This window comes from Delphinus delphis, chromosome 15 (assembly GCF_949987515.2).
Source record: "Delphinus delphis chromosome 15, mDelDel1.2, whole genome shotgun sequence".
Taxonomy (NCBI): domain Eukaryota; kingdom Metazoa; phylum Chordata; class Mammalia; order Artiodactyla; family Delphinidae; genus Delphinus; species Delphinus delphis.
The window spans coordinates 26,387,823-26,404,936 of NC_082697.1; the positions used below are offsets into that span (position 1 = coordinate 26,387,823).

At 56.4% G+C, this 17,114-nt stretch overlaps 1 protein-coding gene across 1 annotated transcript; it reads right to left on the reverse strand.

Moving 5' to 3' along the window:
- Positions 1-4,284: 4,284 nt before the first annotated feature.
- Positions 4,285-16,521, reverse strand: MYLK2 (myosin light chain kinase 2). Its single transcript, XM_060032795.1, has 12 exons — positions 16,470-16,521; positions 15,514-15,988; positions 14,203-14,504; positions 12,529-12,634; positions 11,885-11,978; positions 9,596-9,705; positions 9,373-9,514; positions 6,510-6,580; positions 6,260-6,388; positions 5,623-5,775; positions 5,310-5,442; positions 4,285-4,365 (listed from the first exon to the last, which is right to left on the reverse strand). The coding sequence occupies exons 1-12, from the start codon at positions 16,519-16,521 to the stop codon at positions 4,285-4,287; spliced, it is 1,848 nt and encodes a 615-aa protein (XP_059888778.1).
- Between the last annotated feature and the right edge of the window lie 593 nt (positions 16,522-17,114).

The following is a 17,114-nucleotide window of genomic DNA, read 5'->3' on the forward strand; positions in this document are numbered from 1 at the left end:
GGCCCCCTATGGCCCCAATTCAGCCTGGCATTTGAGACTCCCATCAAATTCTCCAGACTTACTTCTTGCTTCCTCATGTGCAAAAGCCCCCTGGGATGCTCCAAGACAAGGCTGTTCTCAGCTCCAAGTCTTTGGAGCTGCCTGGAACACCCCCTCCCCGCAGCACACACTCTGTTTGGAAGAGGCCTGCTCCTTCTTTGCTCTCAGCTTGACTGTCACTCCCACTGGAGAGGAGAGAATAGAAGCTAGTGTCTTCTTCCACACCCTTCCAGCTTCACCATGATCCCCAACCTCCCAACCCTGGGGTTCCAGATGCTGTGAACTCCCTGAAGACCGAGACCATGACTAATTCATCTCCAGGCTCTGGGTTAGGGCCAGGCCCAGAAAAGGGCCTCAAGAAATAGCTGTGAAGTAATTGGATGAGTCTGAAGTCAGGCCACCTGCTTTGCATCCTGACCCCACTATTTACTAGCTGGGACCCCATGGACTTGTCCATCACCTCCCTGTGCCTCAGTTTCCTCATCTGCGAACTGCTGATAAGGAAATACCCACTCATGGGGGGAAATGAAATGACTGCGTACATGGGAATCACTTGGCACTGTGCCTGGTGCTCGGTAAATAACACCCATTAGAGTGAAGGAAGGAACAGGTGTGTGGGCAGCTGCACGAGCGGGCGCTTGGTCCAGGTGGGCACATCCTTCAGGACAGCCCTGGCTGCTTCACACCCTCGGGGCAGCCCTGTCACGGGCTGAATCTTTTCCCACAGCTGCCCTGCTGGGTCCAAGGTGGCCAGTGGAATTCGAGGCCACTGGACGCCGACAGGAAAAGGCAACGTCACCAGCCCTGGTGTAATCCAAACCAGATGCGGCCTCAGACCCATGGGGGTGGTCACTGTGGGCCTGGCCAAGGCCCAGAGGCAGGAAATAGTCTTGGAGGAACGCTCTCTGGGCTGGGACCCGTCGGGAGGAGCTGTCCTGTTGAGGGTGTTAACCCTTCTGAGCCCACAAGGGGGGCCCAGGACAGTGTGCAGGAGCAGCTCGTGGTCCTGGCCCCATGGGGCACAGAGCCCCTTGCAGGGAAGGTTACAGCATCGGCATTGTGACGGGCGCCGGTCAGGGGGAGCCCACAACACAGGCGTGGGGTGGGCAGGGCACACCAAGGAAGGGGCAGGGGATTCTTGCCGCCGGCTGCCCGGGACTGGCAGAACCCCAGACCCAGACCTGGAGCTTTGGTCCTGGCTCTGGCTCCAGCTGGCAGGCCCAAACGAGCATGGATCCACTCCCTCTCTTGGGTGGCTCAGAGGCTGCTGGGAATGGAAGTGCTAGTGCAGGTCATGGGGCTGGGCCCCAGCCTACAGAAAGACTGAGACTCAGTCCCACCCCAGGGGCTGCCACACCAGCTTTCTCCTGGGTGTGCTCTGTGGCCCTGGGGGAGCAAATTCTCTCTGAATTCCCATCATTTCCCATCCATATTGTTGAGTTCATATCCTTTACTTCCAGGGACTAGGGGAGGCCCAAAGGAGGCACCTGATGAATCAAAAAGAGCTTTCTAAGATGTGCTCCCAGGACCAGATAGGGATAGAGGAAGTGGTCAGCCCTGTTCCATGGTTCTGGGTGGGCTTCCTTCCCAGGACATGTTAATTTGCTGTGTGGCCTTGGGCAGCTCACTTTCCCTCTCTGAACCTGTTTCCTCACCTGTGAAATAGGGTGAATGAGCACCCTATCCCATCTCTGGATTGTTACAGTGGCCCTCAGAGTGGCAGAGGACAGTGGAGCTGAGGCTGTCCTTTGCATTTTATAGAGGACAGTGGAGCTGAGGCTATCATTTGCATTTTATAGAGGAGGAAATTGAGGCCTGCGCTGGGAGTCAGGAGTCCTGGGTTCTAGTCCCAGCTGTTGCTGTCTCTGCTGAGGAGCCTTCTCATTTTGGCCTCGGTTTCCCTAGCTGGATCCAGGCCCTGGATCTCTGTGCTGGCTGGACCTCATTTCCTTACCCCTCCACTATGGCGGTGACTCATCCCTCATCATCACGCTGTGTGGCCGAGGCTCAGCCTGGGCGGGGGCCAGCAAGGCTGAGAGAACTCAGAGGAAACCACAGGCCTGGCCCAGCTAGCAGGTGGCGGGCGGACAGGCAGGCAGGGATCAACAGCCCTAGAGGCCTTGCCCATAAGCACAGCTCCCACCAAGAGCCTAAGCCAGGCTCCCCAGGCCCCCCAAGCCCCAAGTGCAAGCCCCAGCAGGCTCAGGTTCCAAAGTCCCCCATACCCTGCTCCAGGTGGCACCTGCTGTAGGGGGACTCCGCAGCCATCTGCTGGAACAGGGCAGGGGTAGGGGTGACGACCTGGCCTTGCCCTCCAGGCCAATATTCATGGAAGCAGGGGGTGGAAGGATGAATGGTCAAGGTCTCCGTCCAAGATTTCTCAGAGGCAGATAATGTGGTGGTTAAGAGCAGGGGCTCTGGGCCCAGACTGTCTGGGTACAAATCCTGGCTCTGCCATTGACTAGCTGTGTGACCCTGAGCAAATGGCTTAGCTTTCCTGAGGCTTGGCTGCCCCATCGGAGAAATGGACATAACACTGCCCACCGTGCAGGATCACTGGAAGCAGAGTCACGTGAACACGCAGAGCTGGGCCAGGGCTGCACCCTGCGAGCACTCAGTGCACGTGAGCTGTGGTTACTGCCATTCCTGCTGGAACCAATAAGCCCCCAGCAGGCAGACCAGCTGCCCCACTTAAGCCAGTCCCACTTCTGAGTCAGCTGTCCTCACAGCCAGAAAGGCTGCACCCTATTGGGGTTAAGCTCTCTTGCCCTCTGGGCTGCCCCCTCCAGCAGATGGCGCCCCTCCCCTGCCTTGCAGGCCTGGGGTGAGGCGGGCTGGGGCCCATAGGAGGGACCGGAGAACAGCTGTCTCCCCCAGGCCTCCTGGAGGACACCCACCACTGCAGGCCCAAACCTCTGGCTCCACCTGGAGACTCTGCTTTCTGCTTACACCTTGTTTGGTGAGAAGCGGAGTGGGCTTGCGGGCAGAGCCTTGCTATGGGAGGTAGAAGAGTCCAGTGCAAGCCCCGGCTTCTGACTTGTTGAAAGGCCTTCAAGTTCCTTCCCCTCTCTAAGCCTCAGTTTCCCCCTCTGTAAAAGAGGAATAATAATAATATCTACCTCATGACCTCATAAATGAGTTAATAGACATACAAGCACTTAAATAGAGCCTGACACACAGTAATGTCACCCCTGAATGTTGGCTGGTGCTGTGCCCTCCCTCTCACAGATGAGCAAACCGAGGCACAAAGCGGGCTGCCACTTGCCTAGATCACACACTGGGTAGCCTGGCTCCTGAGGCTGCTAAGGTGCCTAGCCCGCAGCAGTGATCCGTGAACGGTGGCCCGCTGAGGCCTCACCCGGGCGCGCACACACCATGAAAGGAGGCCACTTCCAACCTGTACATTTATTTACAAGGCACAAGCTGAGAGCGGGTTGGGGGCTGCCAACGGCCTTCCCACGCCTCCTGGGCCTGCTGACGCCATCATCCGAGGCCGTGGGTGACCCTTGGAATGGGGGCCAGAGTGGCTGGGTTGGGCCGGCTTGGCCTTCAGGAAAGCTCGGGGGTGGTCTCCCCTGTCCTCCCCTCCCCCTCCACCAGGCCCGGGCTGGGTGTCCTCTCTCACAGAGTTCCTGTGTGTTGGTGGTCGCAAGGAAGGTGGGCGGGGGCCGGGCCAGACCAGATGGTGTGTCAGGCCTTATCTGCTGGGAGTGGGGAGGCGGGTGGGGGCATGGAGGTCCTCCTTCACAAAGCCTGCTCTGTCTCCCCTGGCAGCTGCGCCTTAGGAATCGCCGTCTGCCTTCCTGCCCCACCAAGGACCTCCCACCCCCAACTGCAGAAACCCCATATGCCAGGAGCCCCAGCCCTCCTGCTCTAGCTAGGAGCAAGCCCAGGCCAGGGATGCCCCAGGTGAGGCCAAGCAGGGGTCACCAGAGCAGCAGTTCCGAGAAGGTGAGCCGGGCGGCGTCTCGGCAGGGCCCGTGGCATCTGGGCTGTGGCTGACGGGCCGGAGCCCTGTCTGGGGAGGCAGTAGCAGGATGGAGTCAGGCCATATCCGAGGCAGCGCACGTCGGGGAAGCAGTCACTGCGTGGGGGCACGGGAGCCCCGAGCCTCCCAGCCTGGTGCAGCCTTGTCCTGGCCAGTCAGCCCCGGCAATCTGGCCCGTCCGCTCCAGCCTTCTGGGCTGTGTGGCCTCAGCCCCGGCCACTGTACGGCTGCGTCCAGGCCTCAGCTGCTCCTGGGGCTCAGACCCCCAGAGCCATCAGTGACCCTGAGCTGCTGATCTTCTTGAAGCGGTTGGCAGCACTGACAGCAATGAAGTTTTTCTGAGAGATGAGGGAGAGGGGTCCCAGTCAGCAGCAGGGCAGGGGGAAAGCTGTAGGACAGCTGAGTGTCTCCCAAGGTCACCTTCATTCCAGGAGGGCTCCATGCCAGGGAGGGCGCACTGCCCAAAATGGCCGCAGGGGGCGCCGTGACACTGCAGCCTCCAGGACTCCCTCCCTCATTCAACCTGAGTACCCCTCTGCTCAAGGCAGTACAGTGGTTCCTATTTCACTCCAAGTAAAAACCCCTCATCATGGCCGAGTCCCTCCACGCCCTGCCTCCCAATCCTCTTGGACATCTCCCTTACCCCTTGCTTCTTCCACTCCAGCCGTGCTGGCTTCCTACCTGTTCCTCACACTTGACCACCATGCTTCTGCCTCAGGGCCTTTGCACCAGCTGTTCCCTCTGCCTGGCACACTCCTCCCCCCATACCAGCCTGGCTCAGCCCTCACCTCCTTCAGGTTTTTGTTCACATGTTCCTTCTCAGTGTGCCCTCCCTGGCCACCCTACTAAGAAGTGCAGCCTCTCCCCAGAACTCCCGACCATCCTTATTTTTTCCTAGAGCCCTTCCTTAACTCCTTTTAGCAACTCTCCATCCTCTACCAAAAGCAAGTCCACAAAGCCTGAAATCTTTGTCTCTTTGTCCACTGCTGTATCCCCAGTGCCTAGAGGTAGTGTATGCTCAAGAAATATTTGTGAAATGAGGGGAGGAAGCCTGTGATGGGGTCAGAGACCTTTTCCTGAGCCCGAGCCACAAATGGACACCCCTCCCTACAGTGGAGATGGGTGGGTGGAGGGCCACTACCCAGGGCAGTAGCCAGCCCAGGACAAGAAGAGAAAAACCAATTCTGTTTTCCAGACCGAACCAGCTGACACAGGGCTAGTGGGGCCAGGACTCTTCCTGCCCTGTATCCCCCGCTCCGCCCCACCCTCAGTTCTGTGGTACCTTCCAGCGCCTCTTCATGAGGTATTTCTTAAGCAAGATCTGGGACTTGAGGCGTCGGTTACAGCGCTTGGCTTTCTCTGCCAGATTGTTGAGCCAGGGGTGGGCGAGGCACTGGGCAGCGTTCATCCGGGCTCTGTGGGGAGGGGGCAGTGCAGTGAGGGTGGGTGGCAGGCCAGGGAGGCACCACCCCACTGGCCTCCTGGCCCAGTTCCCGCCCAGCGGGCGCGCGCACACACACACACACACACACACACACACACACACACACACTGGGCTTGCACACACGGGGTTCGTGTCCTGGGGTGAGCCTCACCTCTGGTTCTTGACGATGAGGTTGGAGACAAAGTCTTTGGCCTCGTCTGACACGGCCTCAAAGGTCTCCTCATCAAAGTACCAGTTGCCCGATAGAACGTTGTTCAGGGTCTCAGTGTCATCGTCTCCCAGGAAGGGGGAGAGGCCACTCAGCCTAGAGGGAGGGGTTGGCAGGGAGCAGGGAGGTGAGATTGGGTCAGGGATGGGGACAGAGCCTAGGAAGCAGCACCATGCACTGAAAAGACCCCCAGCCTCTCATATGGGACAGACCTGGGTTTGAATCTGGCTGGGTGACCTTGGGCAAGTCACTTCCCCTCTCTGACCCTCACTCTTCTCATCTGTAAAATGGGCATAATCATCCCAGCTTCCCAGGGTTAGAGTGAAGAATAGGAATGATGAGTGCACTGGGTCATCAAAGCTCTGCTGCCCAGAGCCCTGGGCTGGGACACTATGCCTTTGGGGGCCTTGGTTTCTCCATCTATAAAATGGGTACAGAGTTCCCTTTCCTGGTTTGCCCTAGCACGCCCAATGCCCCACAAACCCCTGACTGAGGGAGTGGGGAGGTGGAAGCAATCTAGGCCTCAGCTGCCCACCCATGTGCCCCAACCCCATAAACAACAGGCACCCTCAGGACTCACAGCATGTAGGTGATGACCCCCAGGCTCCACATGTCTGTCTTATCAGAGATTTGGTCATAATTCACCACTTCAGGTGACAGGAATTCTGGGGTCCCAAAATTCACTTTCAGCTTCTCGTTGGGGTTATACCTGGAGGTGAGGCCAAGAGCTCAGAGCACAACTCCCAGGCCATTCCCAGACACCCTCCAACCTTCCCCCAGCCCTGCCCACCTGGAGGCTGGCCCTGCCATGCCACCCACCCAGGTGGTACCTCCGTGCCAGGCCGAAGTCAATGATCTTCACCAAATGGCCCGTGGTGTTGACACACAGGATGTTCTCTGGCTGAGGAGAAGGGGGTGGCCTGGATTGACCTCTGACCTGGCTCACCCTCCCTCCCCGCCCAGGTCCATCCAAGTCCCAGGCTCCCGGGACTAGAGGCCCAGGCTGCCAGAGTGGACAGCCCATCAGAGACCCTCAGACCTGCCTGCTCCAGGCAAAGAGGAGGATCCTGACGCCCGAGAGGAGCTCTTCCAGGGCAGGAGCCACCTTCTCCAGGCCTCCTTGCTCCCCCACTCAGCGTCTAACAAAGCGCCCAGCAGACACTCAACCAAGGCTCCCAGAAATCCTGTGCCCCAAGCACAGGTGAATATGAGAGTCACATGCAAGGCTAGTCCCTCCCACTCTGGGCCTCCATTTCCTCCTCATGTAACACAAGGACAGAGGACTAATCTGAGGTTGCAGGGCAGAAACATCGTAAGTAGTTAACAATGGTTAAAAGGCAGATTTTGCACAAAAACCCTGATTTTCAGCACCTCCTTAAACACTGGAAGCCCCAGCCGCATGGCTACACACGGCTGGGAGGGAGCTTCCCCTGACCCCTGTGATGGGCAGAAGTCCTCCACTTCCCCGGGGCCTCCGCCTCGTTTAATGGGGTTCTGTTCTTCGTCTGGGCCTTGTGTGCATCTGATCTGAGGCCCCAACTGATAGGTTTTCTGAAGGTCCTTTCACACTGCTGCGCTCATTCAGAGCAGGATGCTAGTGACTTCAGCAGCCCAACCCAGTGCTCCCCGAAACAGGGAAAGGAAAGAAAGGCCCCAGGACACAATTGGTAGGGGAAATGAGACAGATTCAGACCTCCTTTTGGAGGACAGGGGACTTCCTGAAAAGCCCTGCAGCCAGAGCCCTGGGAAGTGCCTTCAGGCTATGGTTCACCCAAGTGACTTGACGTGAAACCCTTTATTGATGAAAAACTTACTGCTTTCCTGAAAAAAAAAACACACTTTAGGATACAGAGACTTAAGGTTGACCTTCTTCCCAGGACACTGCATTTTAATTGGAGACCCTGCCCTACCCCAAAGAAAATGGCTTTCACGGGAGAAGGGCAGGCTCCGATGCCACCACGCAGGCACCCACTCTGTCCAGAAACTCAGGAGTCACCCACACTCCTTCCTTTCCCTCCGCCCTCCCCCATCCAAACCATCAGAAACCCAGCTGGCTCTATTTTCAGAATGCATCCATCATCTGACCACTTCCCATCCCTCCCCCACTGCCACTGGTTCCAGACCCATCATCTCTCTCCTGGCTTATTATGACCGCCTCCTAAATGCCCTGCTGCCACGGTGGCCCCACTGAAACTCATCTCTTTACCCTCCTCGCTTCCTCGCTTGTCAGTGGGGATGATAACAGCACACCTGACCCAATGGGCTGTCACACACTCTGAACACACCCTGAGCAGCTCTGACCCCTAGTAAGCACGGTGGAGGTGTTAGCCCACAGCAGCGGGAGCATTTCCTGCTTTGGACCTCGAATGCTCCAGCCCTTGCCTGCTTCTCCAGTTACACCTTGTATGTTTCCCCATTACTCTCACGTACTTTTTCATAACACTTTTAATGGTTTAAAATGATCTATTCATTGGGTTATTACTGTATGAATGTCTGTTTCCCCTATGACCTGTAGGCTCCGTGGGACAGGGGCGTGTCCTCATGATCTTGATGGTAATGCCCATGCCCAGCACTGTGCACAGTAGCACAGGAGCAGGTACTTGGTACGTATCTACCAAGTGAATGAATGAAAGGACCATCCACTTTGCTAACCCACATCAGTGTTCAGAATTCATCTTCTCCACTAGCCTTGCCACTGATCCCACAAACATTAACACCTGCCATAAGGATGGAGCTACCCGCTACTCATGGGGCTCCTGCCCACTCCACGCCACAGCCATGTCTCAGCTCCAGACAGCCACTGCCAGCTGATCAGAGTTGGTGGGATGCATGAAATCTATTTGCTCTCCCTGAACTGCTACATGCAGGGTACTAATGAGCAAGGTCAGAAGAGAGACATCATCTTTCACTACACATTTCGTTAGCACCTGCCACGTGTGTATTGCTGCACTGACACTATACTTGCTGATGTGTTTTTCTGACTCCCCTTCTAGAATGTAAGCTCCATGAAGGCAGGCGTTTTTATCTATTTTGTTCACCACTGGATCTCCACCACCTAGAACACTGCCTGGCATCTCGTAGGCCCTCAACAGATATTTGTGGAATAAATGAACAAACATTCGCAGTGCCTGTCAGAGGCCTGCACTGAGGCAGGCGCTTTTGCAACGCTTATCAGCAAGTTTCACGTGTGAGACACTGAGTGTGGGGCAAGAGACGCTTTCAGCAAGTACTTAGTACCAGACTAGGAGCTCCTGAGAGCTGGGACCAAGTCTTTTTTGCTCTCTGATGTGTCCCCTGACTCCTGGTACTTACTAAATGCTCGATAAACCCTTTTTTTTTTTTTTTTTTTTTTTTTGCGGTACGCGGGCCTCTCACTGTTGTGGCCTCTCCCGTTGCGGAGCACAGGCTCTGGACGCGCAGGCTCAGCGGCCATGGCTCACGGGCCCAGCTGCTCCGCGGCATATGGGATCTTCCTGGACCGGGGCACGAACCCGCGTCCCCTGCATCGGCGGGTGGACTCTTAACCACTGCGCCACCAGGGAAGCCCTCAATACACCCTTTTTGAATCTACAGATGGAAGGCTGGATGGAAGAGGAGGAGGGGTTGGGGGACGGAGGGATGGCTGGCTGCGACGCTGGTCTCAGGTGGTTGGAGGCCGCTCCCGACCCCTCCCGGGAGCCCCCACCCCAGTACCTTGAGGTCCAGGTGCAGAACCCTCATTTTGTGCATAAAGAGGATCCCGTCGCAGATCTGCCGGACAAACACCATGGTGTCCACCTCAGTCAGATGGTAGTCCTCGTCCACAATCCTCTCGAAGAGCTCGCCGCCCTCGATGCTGTGTGCACAGACCCCTCTGCAGGCTTGCTTCAGGGCCCGCTGCCCCCTCCCCAGGCCCCACCCCACTGATGGCACTCACTACTCCATGAAGAGGACTATCTCGTGCGAGGTCTCAATAGCTGCATAGAGCTGGATCAGGTTGCGGTGGTTCAGCTGGTTCATAACCTCGATCTCAAGCATCACCATTTCCTGGGGACCAGGGAAGTCAGGGGTACCATCCGAGCATCATTACTCCCTGCCCTCCACCCTCCACACCTTCGCCCTTGACCAGACCTGTTGGGCCTTGCCTGGACCACTGCCCACCTCCTCCTCGCTGGTCTCCTCACCTCCCACCTCTCCCCACCCTCAAGCCTGTGTCCTCACCACACAGTCACTCCTGCTGGGACACCTTTCCTTTGCTGGTTCTTCTCTTCCCCCTGGCTGAACAGTGGGCTCCATCCTCCCTGCTCAGCACTACCCGCTCTATACTCTCCCCCCGGGCGTTCTCCTCAAGTACCAGGACTTGAAATTCCATCCAAATGTGATTGATTTCCAAATCCATATCTCCACCCCTGAGTGCTCCTTTAAACTCCAGACACCAATCTCTCCAACTGCCTACCTTCCCTCCCCTTGAATGTCTGACTAACAGGCATCTCAAATCTCTCATGTCCAAAATTAAACTCTTGATACCACCCCTTCCCCACAATTGAGTTGCCCCCAGCTTGCCCATCAGCAAAAGACCATCACTCTTCACCTGGGTGTGCAGGACAAAAAGTTAGGAGCTTTCCTAGATTCCTGTCTTATTCTCACTTCCTCACACCCTTCATCCAACCCATCAGTAAATCCTTTGACTCTACCCTTAAGCTAGATTACAAATCCAATAATTTCTCACCTCCCCCATCACTGCCTTCCTAGTCTCAGCTGCCATTATTTGTCACTTTCAGAAAGTTTGCAAACCAGTGGTCACATCTGTGAAATCAACAATGGTAGGAATATTTACACCAGGGAAATTGGCAAATGCTACAGATCAGGTCTCTCCCAGGAACTATGCCCCCAGAGCATTGGATCACTACCTGGACTGCTCCGTTTTTCCCGTTATTCCATTCCTTGGTTGATATCTCACCTTCCATGCCACTTCCTCAGAGAGGCCTAACCTCACTTGATCCTATCTGAACGGCCCCCATCGACCCTGTTCCTACTTGGCTTTACTTTTCTTCCTAACACTTCTCAGGTCCGGACACCATGCTTTTTGTTTTAGTTTGGTTTTAGCCTCTGTCCCTGCTCTCTAGCACGTCAGGACTTGTCTACTACCATTTTCCTAGCACCTGGCAAATTGAACAGCACAGAAAAAGTGCCCAATAATTAATTAATCAACAGCTGACTCCAATTAATTTACACAGTACATATGTCTTGAGCACCTATGCTGAGCCAGGTCCATGATAGAGGCCTTGGACCCAGCAGTCAATAACATGGATCCAGGCCCCGTCAAGTGGAAGCGACAGAGAAAGACAGAGTCACATAGAAAATCCATGCTGTTCATATGAGCTCAGAGCCACGGTGAGGAATTCAGGGCTGCAGCACTTCCTCCGGAGCTGCTTCTCCTGCTTCTCTAGGCTTCTGCTGTCTCTGCTCCCCTGGCCTTGACCTTGACTCAAGCGTTCCCAGCAGGTACCTGCCGTTTCTGGCCCTCAGGCCTTTCTTTCCACAGTCGTCTCTGTTTGAAACTCTCTCCCCCGCCTTCCCCACTGGAAAACAGCTCCTCCTTCTTCAAAGTCTTCATTCAGGAGAAGCTTCCCTGAACCCACAGGTGAGTCAGGAGCCTCCTTTGTGACCCCCCACCCTAGCTTTCCTGAGTTACAGCTCCCACCATGCCAGCCTGCTAGGTCACCATCACCTCCTCACACACCCGACTCCCTCACTCCACATGAGCCTCTGCCTCATTCATTCAGCCATTCATTCACTCCTTGAACAAACACTGCTCTGAAGCGGGCCTGGGCTGGGTGTTAGAGGCAGAGTCCTCGAGGCCTGTTTACCCTGGTGCTCTCTGAGGGCAGGGACCAACTGACTTCCCTCTGAGACCTCCAGCACCAGCACAGGGCCTGGCCCAGAGCCTGCGCTTATCGGCACTTATTGACTTGAACTGAACAGAGGGCATGAAGGGGGTAAGTCCCCAGGATAAATTCTCTAACCGCGGGGTCAAGTTTATGGTCAGGGGCATCAGGCCCCTGTGGTAGGGCTACCTGTCTGTCTGTCTGTCTATCTGTGTGATATCTTCAGTGCATTAAGCTTCGTACACCAGGCCCCCGGTGCAGATGGGTGCGTGGAGGGAGGTGAGAGGCACCCGCTCCAAGGATCCCCTCCCCCTCCCACACAGCCAGACCCCCACTACCTTGTCTTTGGGTGTCTGTTTCTTGATGACCTTGGCTGCTAACTTGAGGCCTGTGGCTTTCTCTGTGCAGGTACAGACTGCTCCAAACTTGCCACTGGAGAGAGAAGAGGCTGGGAATGAGGGAGTTCTAAGGCATGGGGTGAGGGGCTGTGCTCTGTTCCCTGTGAGATGGGGGCGCACATCCCAGCCAGCTCCGATTCCCTCCAGAAACTGTGAGCTCTACTGCAGGGACAATGGCTGAACCACAAAGACCTCAGGCCCAGGAAGGGTAGGCTCATCAAAGGATGGCCGCTGATGTGCAGCTCGCAGACTGTGGCAGGGAGGGGCCCTGGGCCCTGGGGGAGGACTTTTGACAAAGCAGGAGTTGCCTTGAGCGGTCAGTGGTGCCTGCAACTGAGACAGACAGGAAAATACTATATGCTTCCTATGGGAGACACTGAATGACCAGTGGTGTGTTTGTGTGAGTGACAGTGACACACCAGCCATGTGACAGGCTGCACACAAGTGTGACCATGTGGAACCAATTTTGTCCACTTGGCTCATGTCCAGTCGGAGTGTCTGGGCCTCTCATGGGGAAGATGTAAGGCCTGGGGGCTCGATGCTTTCCTGCTGGTGGGCCAGGGGCTTGAGGCCCCGGCTCTCACCCGCCCAGTGCCTCCTTGGAGTTCAGGCTGAACTGACTGTTGATGTTCCCAGTCCTCAGCTCCACGATGCGGTGGGGGAACGGGGCCGGGGGTGGTGGGCAGTCATCTGTAGAGCAGAGCAAAGCCATCACAGTCAGTGCCGGGGCTGCTGAGGACCCACCCTGCCACCACACCCTCCTGCCTGGCCTGAGCCCCATCCAGGGAAGTTCAGCGAGTGATACCTGGGGGACAGCTGGCTCCAGGATAGGGGCTAGGGGCCTAGTTTCCAATTTCAGCTCTGCTACCAACACACACCCTCCTTGGGAGGCCTCTGCCTCTGTCAGAGGGGGGCTCAGCTTCTCCCGGCACAACAGTGGGGACGGCTGATTGGACTTCTCGGACCCTCCCACATTATAAGGTATGAAGACTCCATCCCAAGCTATCTGCATTTCCATTAAAGAAAAAAAAAAAAAGGCATCTATAATGGTGGAGTGCCCAATAGGGGTTACTATGTCTGTTGCGGTGGGGGATGGGACCTGCCTACCATCCCCTCTAATAACACTGCAAGCTCTCACCAGTTGTGGAATGGGTGTCCTACCTGGACCTGGCCCAGAGGCAGAGTTGGGGGTGGGGTGGGGTGGGGGTGGGCCAGGGATGGAGATGTTGGTAGGGAGAGGCTGCCACCTAGTGGCAGCATGGGGAACAGCATGGGGAACAGCATGGGGACAGACAGGCTGAGTCATGGGGAGTGGAAACCTCTTTATAAATAGCAAGAGGCCGCAGGGAAGCCGGTGATAAATCAGGCGGCCCTTGGAGGTTGTTCAGGTCCGTCACTCGAGGATGTGATCGCAGGGTGGAGTGGGCCCGGAGGTCTGGGCCGCTGCTCAGGGGAGGAGGCAGGGCTCCTGGCTGCCGCCCAGCCGCCTAGGCCCTCCCACCCTGTCTGGGTGGCACTGTGCCGCTCACCAGGCAGGTTGGCGGGTCTCCCAGGGCACCTCAGCCTGGAGAAGGGGGGTTTTCAGGACACTCCGGGCTCTCCTGACCCCATCTCAACCCACCCCCAGCCCTGCCACACTCCTGCCCAGGCCCTTTTCCTATTCACCTGCTCGCCAAGCTCACTCATGCTCAGTGGCTCCCTGCTGCCTGCTGAATAAACCGTCGTCACTTAAGGCCACAGTCCTGCCCCATCTCACGTGCCCAGCTACCTTGGTCACCCTGCCCCCACCACATACACACCTGTGCTCTTCAGCTCAAGAACCCTCTATGGCTCCCAGGAGCCTTCCCACCCGCCCAGGATGCAGTTTAACTACCAAAGCCTGGCACTTGAGCCTTTCTACAGATTGACTTCAAATCCCACTGTCCAGAGAACTGGTGTTGCTCCAATAACGTGCCTGATTTTTTTTTTTAAAGCCCCATTTTAGTCGAAGTAGAAGAAAGTAAAAAGTGAGCTCTGGAGTCAGGCTGTCCTGACAGGTTCATATCCTGTTCTAGCTATGGGTTTGGGGTGCCCCACTTCCCTTTTTTTAGCCCTCGTTTCCCCATCTCTCAAAGGGGACCAGGAACTCGTACTTCCTGGGGTTGGGTGACAGATGGATCAGGCTCAATGAGGCAGCTCAGAAAGGTTGAGTCCTCTAAGTGGGGAGACATGGGGAGCCCGCTCCCTCTTACCTCAGCCCCAGGGCAGCCCCGGCCTACCCAAAATCTGGAAGCAGTCCTCCTCCCTGGCTGTGGGACTGAGGGCCTGTCCCACCTCCGATCTCTCCGAGGGAACAGCCTGGAACTCGATCCCCCTCGAGGTGTCCCCTTGCACCTCAGCCTGGCCAGCCTGGCCTGGAACCTTCTCTTCTGTTTCCTTCTGGCTGCCTTCCGGGAGGTTCTTCTCTCCTTCTGCTACCTTGGCTGGCTCAGGATCCGTGGGGCCTGGGGTCACGGGCACCCCTTCAAAGATGAGTTCTGATGCCTCATCTGGGGGCTTCTCAGCCAGCGGCTTCTCAGGGCTAGAAGTGAGAACACAGAGGTGACGCCCTCAGCAGCCACAGCCCCGCCAGCAGGCAGGTCTCCCAGAGCCCCATCTGCAATCTGGAGGTAATAAGACCCCGCCCCCACCCCACACGCGTGGGGTGATGCATCTGAATTCACTTCATACAAAATCAAGGGATGTTAATAATACCATAAACGTCTATGGTTTTTTTTTTCCTGGCCACGCCACATGGCATGCGAGATCTTAGTTCCCCGACCAGGGATTAATCTGTGCCCCCTGCAGTGGACGCGCGGAGCCCTAACCACTGGACCAACAGGGAATTCCCATGTCTGTGGTTGCTATCTTGAGTATCAATGCACTAATAGATCATTAATAACTGTTAACAGGATTGTTGATTTGGTTAATCATTATGTGGCAACAATGAGGAAGGTTATGTAGCTCTTGATTCATAAAACTGTGGTGATGCAATTGATAATGTATCAATGATATTAATTTATATTACCACATAATTCAAACTGATATGGTAAGTGTTATTATTGTGGCTTACGATAAATACATCATTAATAACCTCATTAATATGACTGGCATTCAGGTAAGGATAACGGATTGCACCATGAGACTGGTGCTATATTATGGTTCTAAGAGTATTGGTAATGATCTATCAGTCTGGTTATTAGTCATTTTTCCATATTATACCAATAATTCTATTAAGCAGACAGGTTATCTTTTCCTCCCGACATCTCAGTCCTGCCCTTGGTGAGACCCAAGTTCATGGGGTAAGGGGAACTCTGGACTCCAGATGCCTGGCGAAGAGGTCTTTGAGGACCTCTCCTGCCTGACATTCCAGGCTTCTGTGAACTATCACAAAATCCTGGTTTCTGCAGGGAGACAAAGTGGTCAGGCCGATGCCCAGGACAGAGGGAGGTGAACATCAGAACTACCCCATCTAGCACTGAGTGTGATGACGGTGCCCAAGACAGAGGAACTGCAGGGCCCCTCCCCGCTCCCGGCCAGGGGCCATTCACCTCGAGATGGCGGCAGGGCAGCTGGGGCTGTGCAGAAAGGCGGGTGAGCCCCTCCTGGCTGCTGCTTGGCCCTCTGCTGCCTTCTTGTGCAGCTTGGGTTCTCCGAGGTCCTGGCTGCCTGGGGTCCCCTGCTTGGTCTCGGGCTTCTTGACACTGACCTCGGCTGTCGCGGTCTCCTGGGGCAGGGCGGCCGGCTGCCCAGCACTGCCCTCCGCAGGCCCCCCACCCCGGTGTCCTTCTCCCTTGGGGTCCTGGCTGCTGGTTGAGGGTTGGGCCAAGGCACTATCCCCTTTCTCTGGGGCTGGGGCTTCAGCATCTTTCTTCATGGTGGGTGGATGAGGTTCTTCCTTTGGGTCTGGGGGACCAATTTCTTTCTCTGGGTCTGGGGGACCAAGTTCTTTCTCTGGGTTTGGGGGATCAGGGTCTTTCTCTGCAGCTGGGGGTCCTTCACCTGCTGCACCTTTAGGTGCCTTGTCTGCAAAGGAGGTGAAACACCAGTCAGGATCCACCCTCCTACAACTCCTTCCCCAGCTAGGCTGGCCGGAGACCAGCTCCAGGCCCAGGTCCCCACCCAGGCCACAATTGGCAAGGGCTTGTCCCACTGAGCCTCTGGGGCCACTCCATGGGCTCTAGAGGTGGGCTGCCAAGACCTCGGCGGCCCTGTGTAGGAGGCTCTGGTCTCCTGGTGGGCCTTGATGCCCCTGCCATCCCTCGCCCTGAGTGTTCAGGCGCCAACAATGGGGACTTCATGTTTTCCCAGTCTCTCTGGGGAAGGCTTCATGTTGGCCCTTGATCCAGCCCCACTGTACCAGAGATAACCCTGATTTCTTGGTCCTCCATGCACCATAAAGGAGGCCTCAGGCACAGAATTCCCCCTGAGGAACAGGCCCAACTCTGGATTCAAACAAACACCCCTTCCCAAGCTCCTCCCTCCATCTCCTGCCCCAGCTTGGCACCTGTTGATGGGCTCTGGATTCCCAGTTCCACTGCTCCGTTTTCTGTCGCCATGAGGCAGGGAGGCGTGTGCTTCTGCTTGTCTAACTCAAGTCTTTCTAGCTGCAGAAAGAAGAGAAAGGTGTGTCGGACTGCAGGATTCCTCCTCCTGTCTGGCTGAAAGGAGGCCAGGGCCAGCTGACTGAAGGGAGAGAGGCACCTGGAGCAGAGAGAGGCAATCTGGTGTCTGTCTGTCTCGCAGCGGCTGCCCAGGAGCAGTCCTGGGGCAGTTGTAAGGGATTGGGCCGGGTGGGCAGAGGCGGAGGCAGGGGCACAGGCAGGGAGGCGGGGGCGGAGGAGAGGATCTCTTACACCAGGGGCCATGCAGCTCAGACTGCCACCACCTGTCACTCTTGGCCCCCATTCAGAGGACACGGCATTCTTCCCATGAACTGACTGGGGGGAGAGTGGTGTTGGAACAAGCAGGAAGAGAAAGAGGGAGGGGGCACCTGGGGCCCTGGGGGAGCAGCCTTCTCCCAGGCTTTGCCTGGTATCTCTGGCTTAGATAAGATGTGGGGGGGCTTGAAGAAGAGGGGCTCTCAGGCAGGACTGAAGGGCAAGACTACGCCCAGGCCAGGCTCTGGCTCTGCCTGCATCTCCTGGGGTTC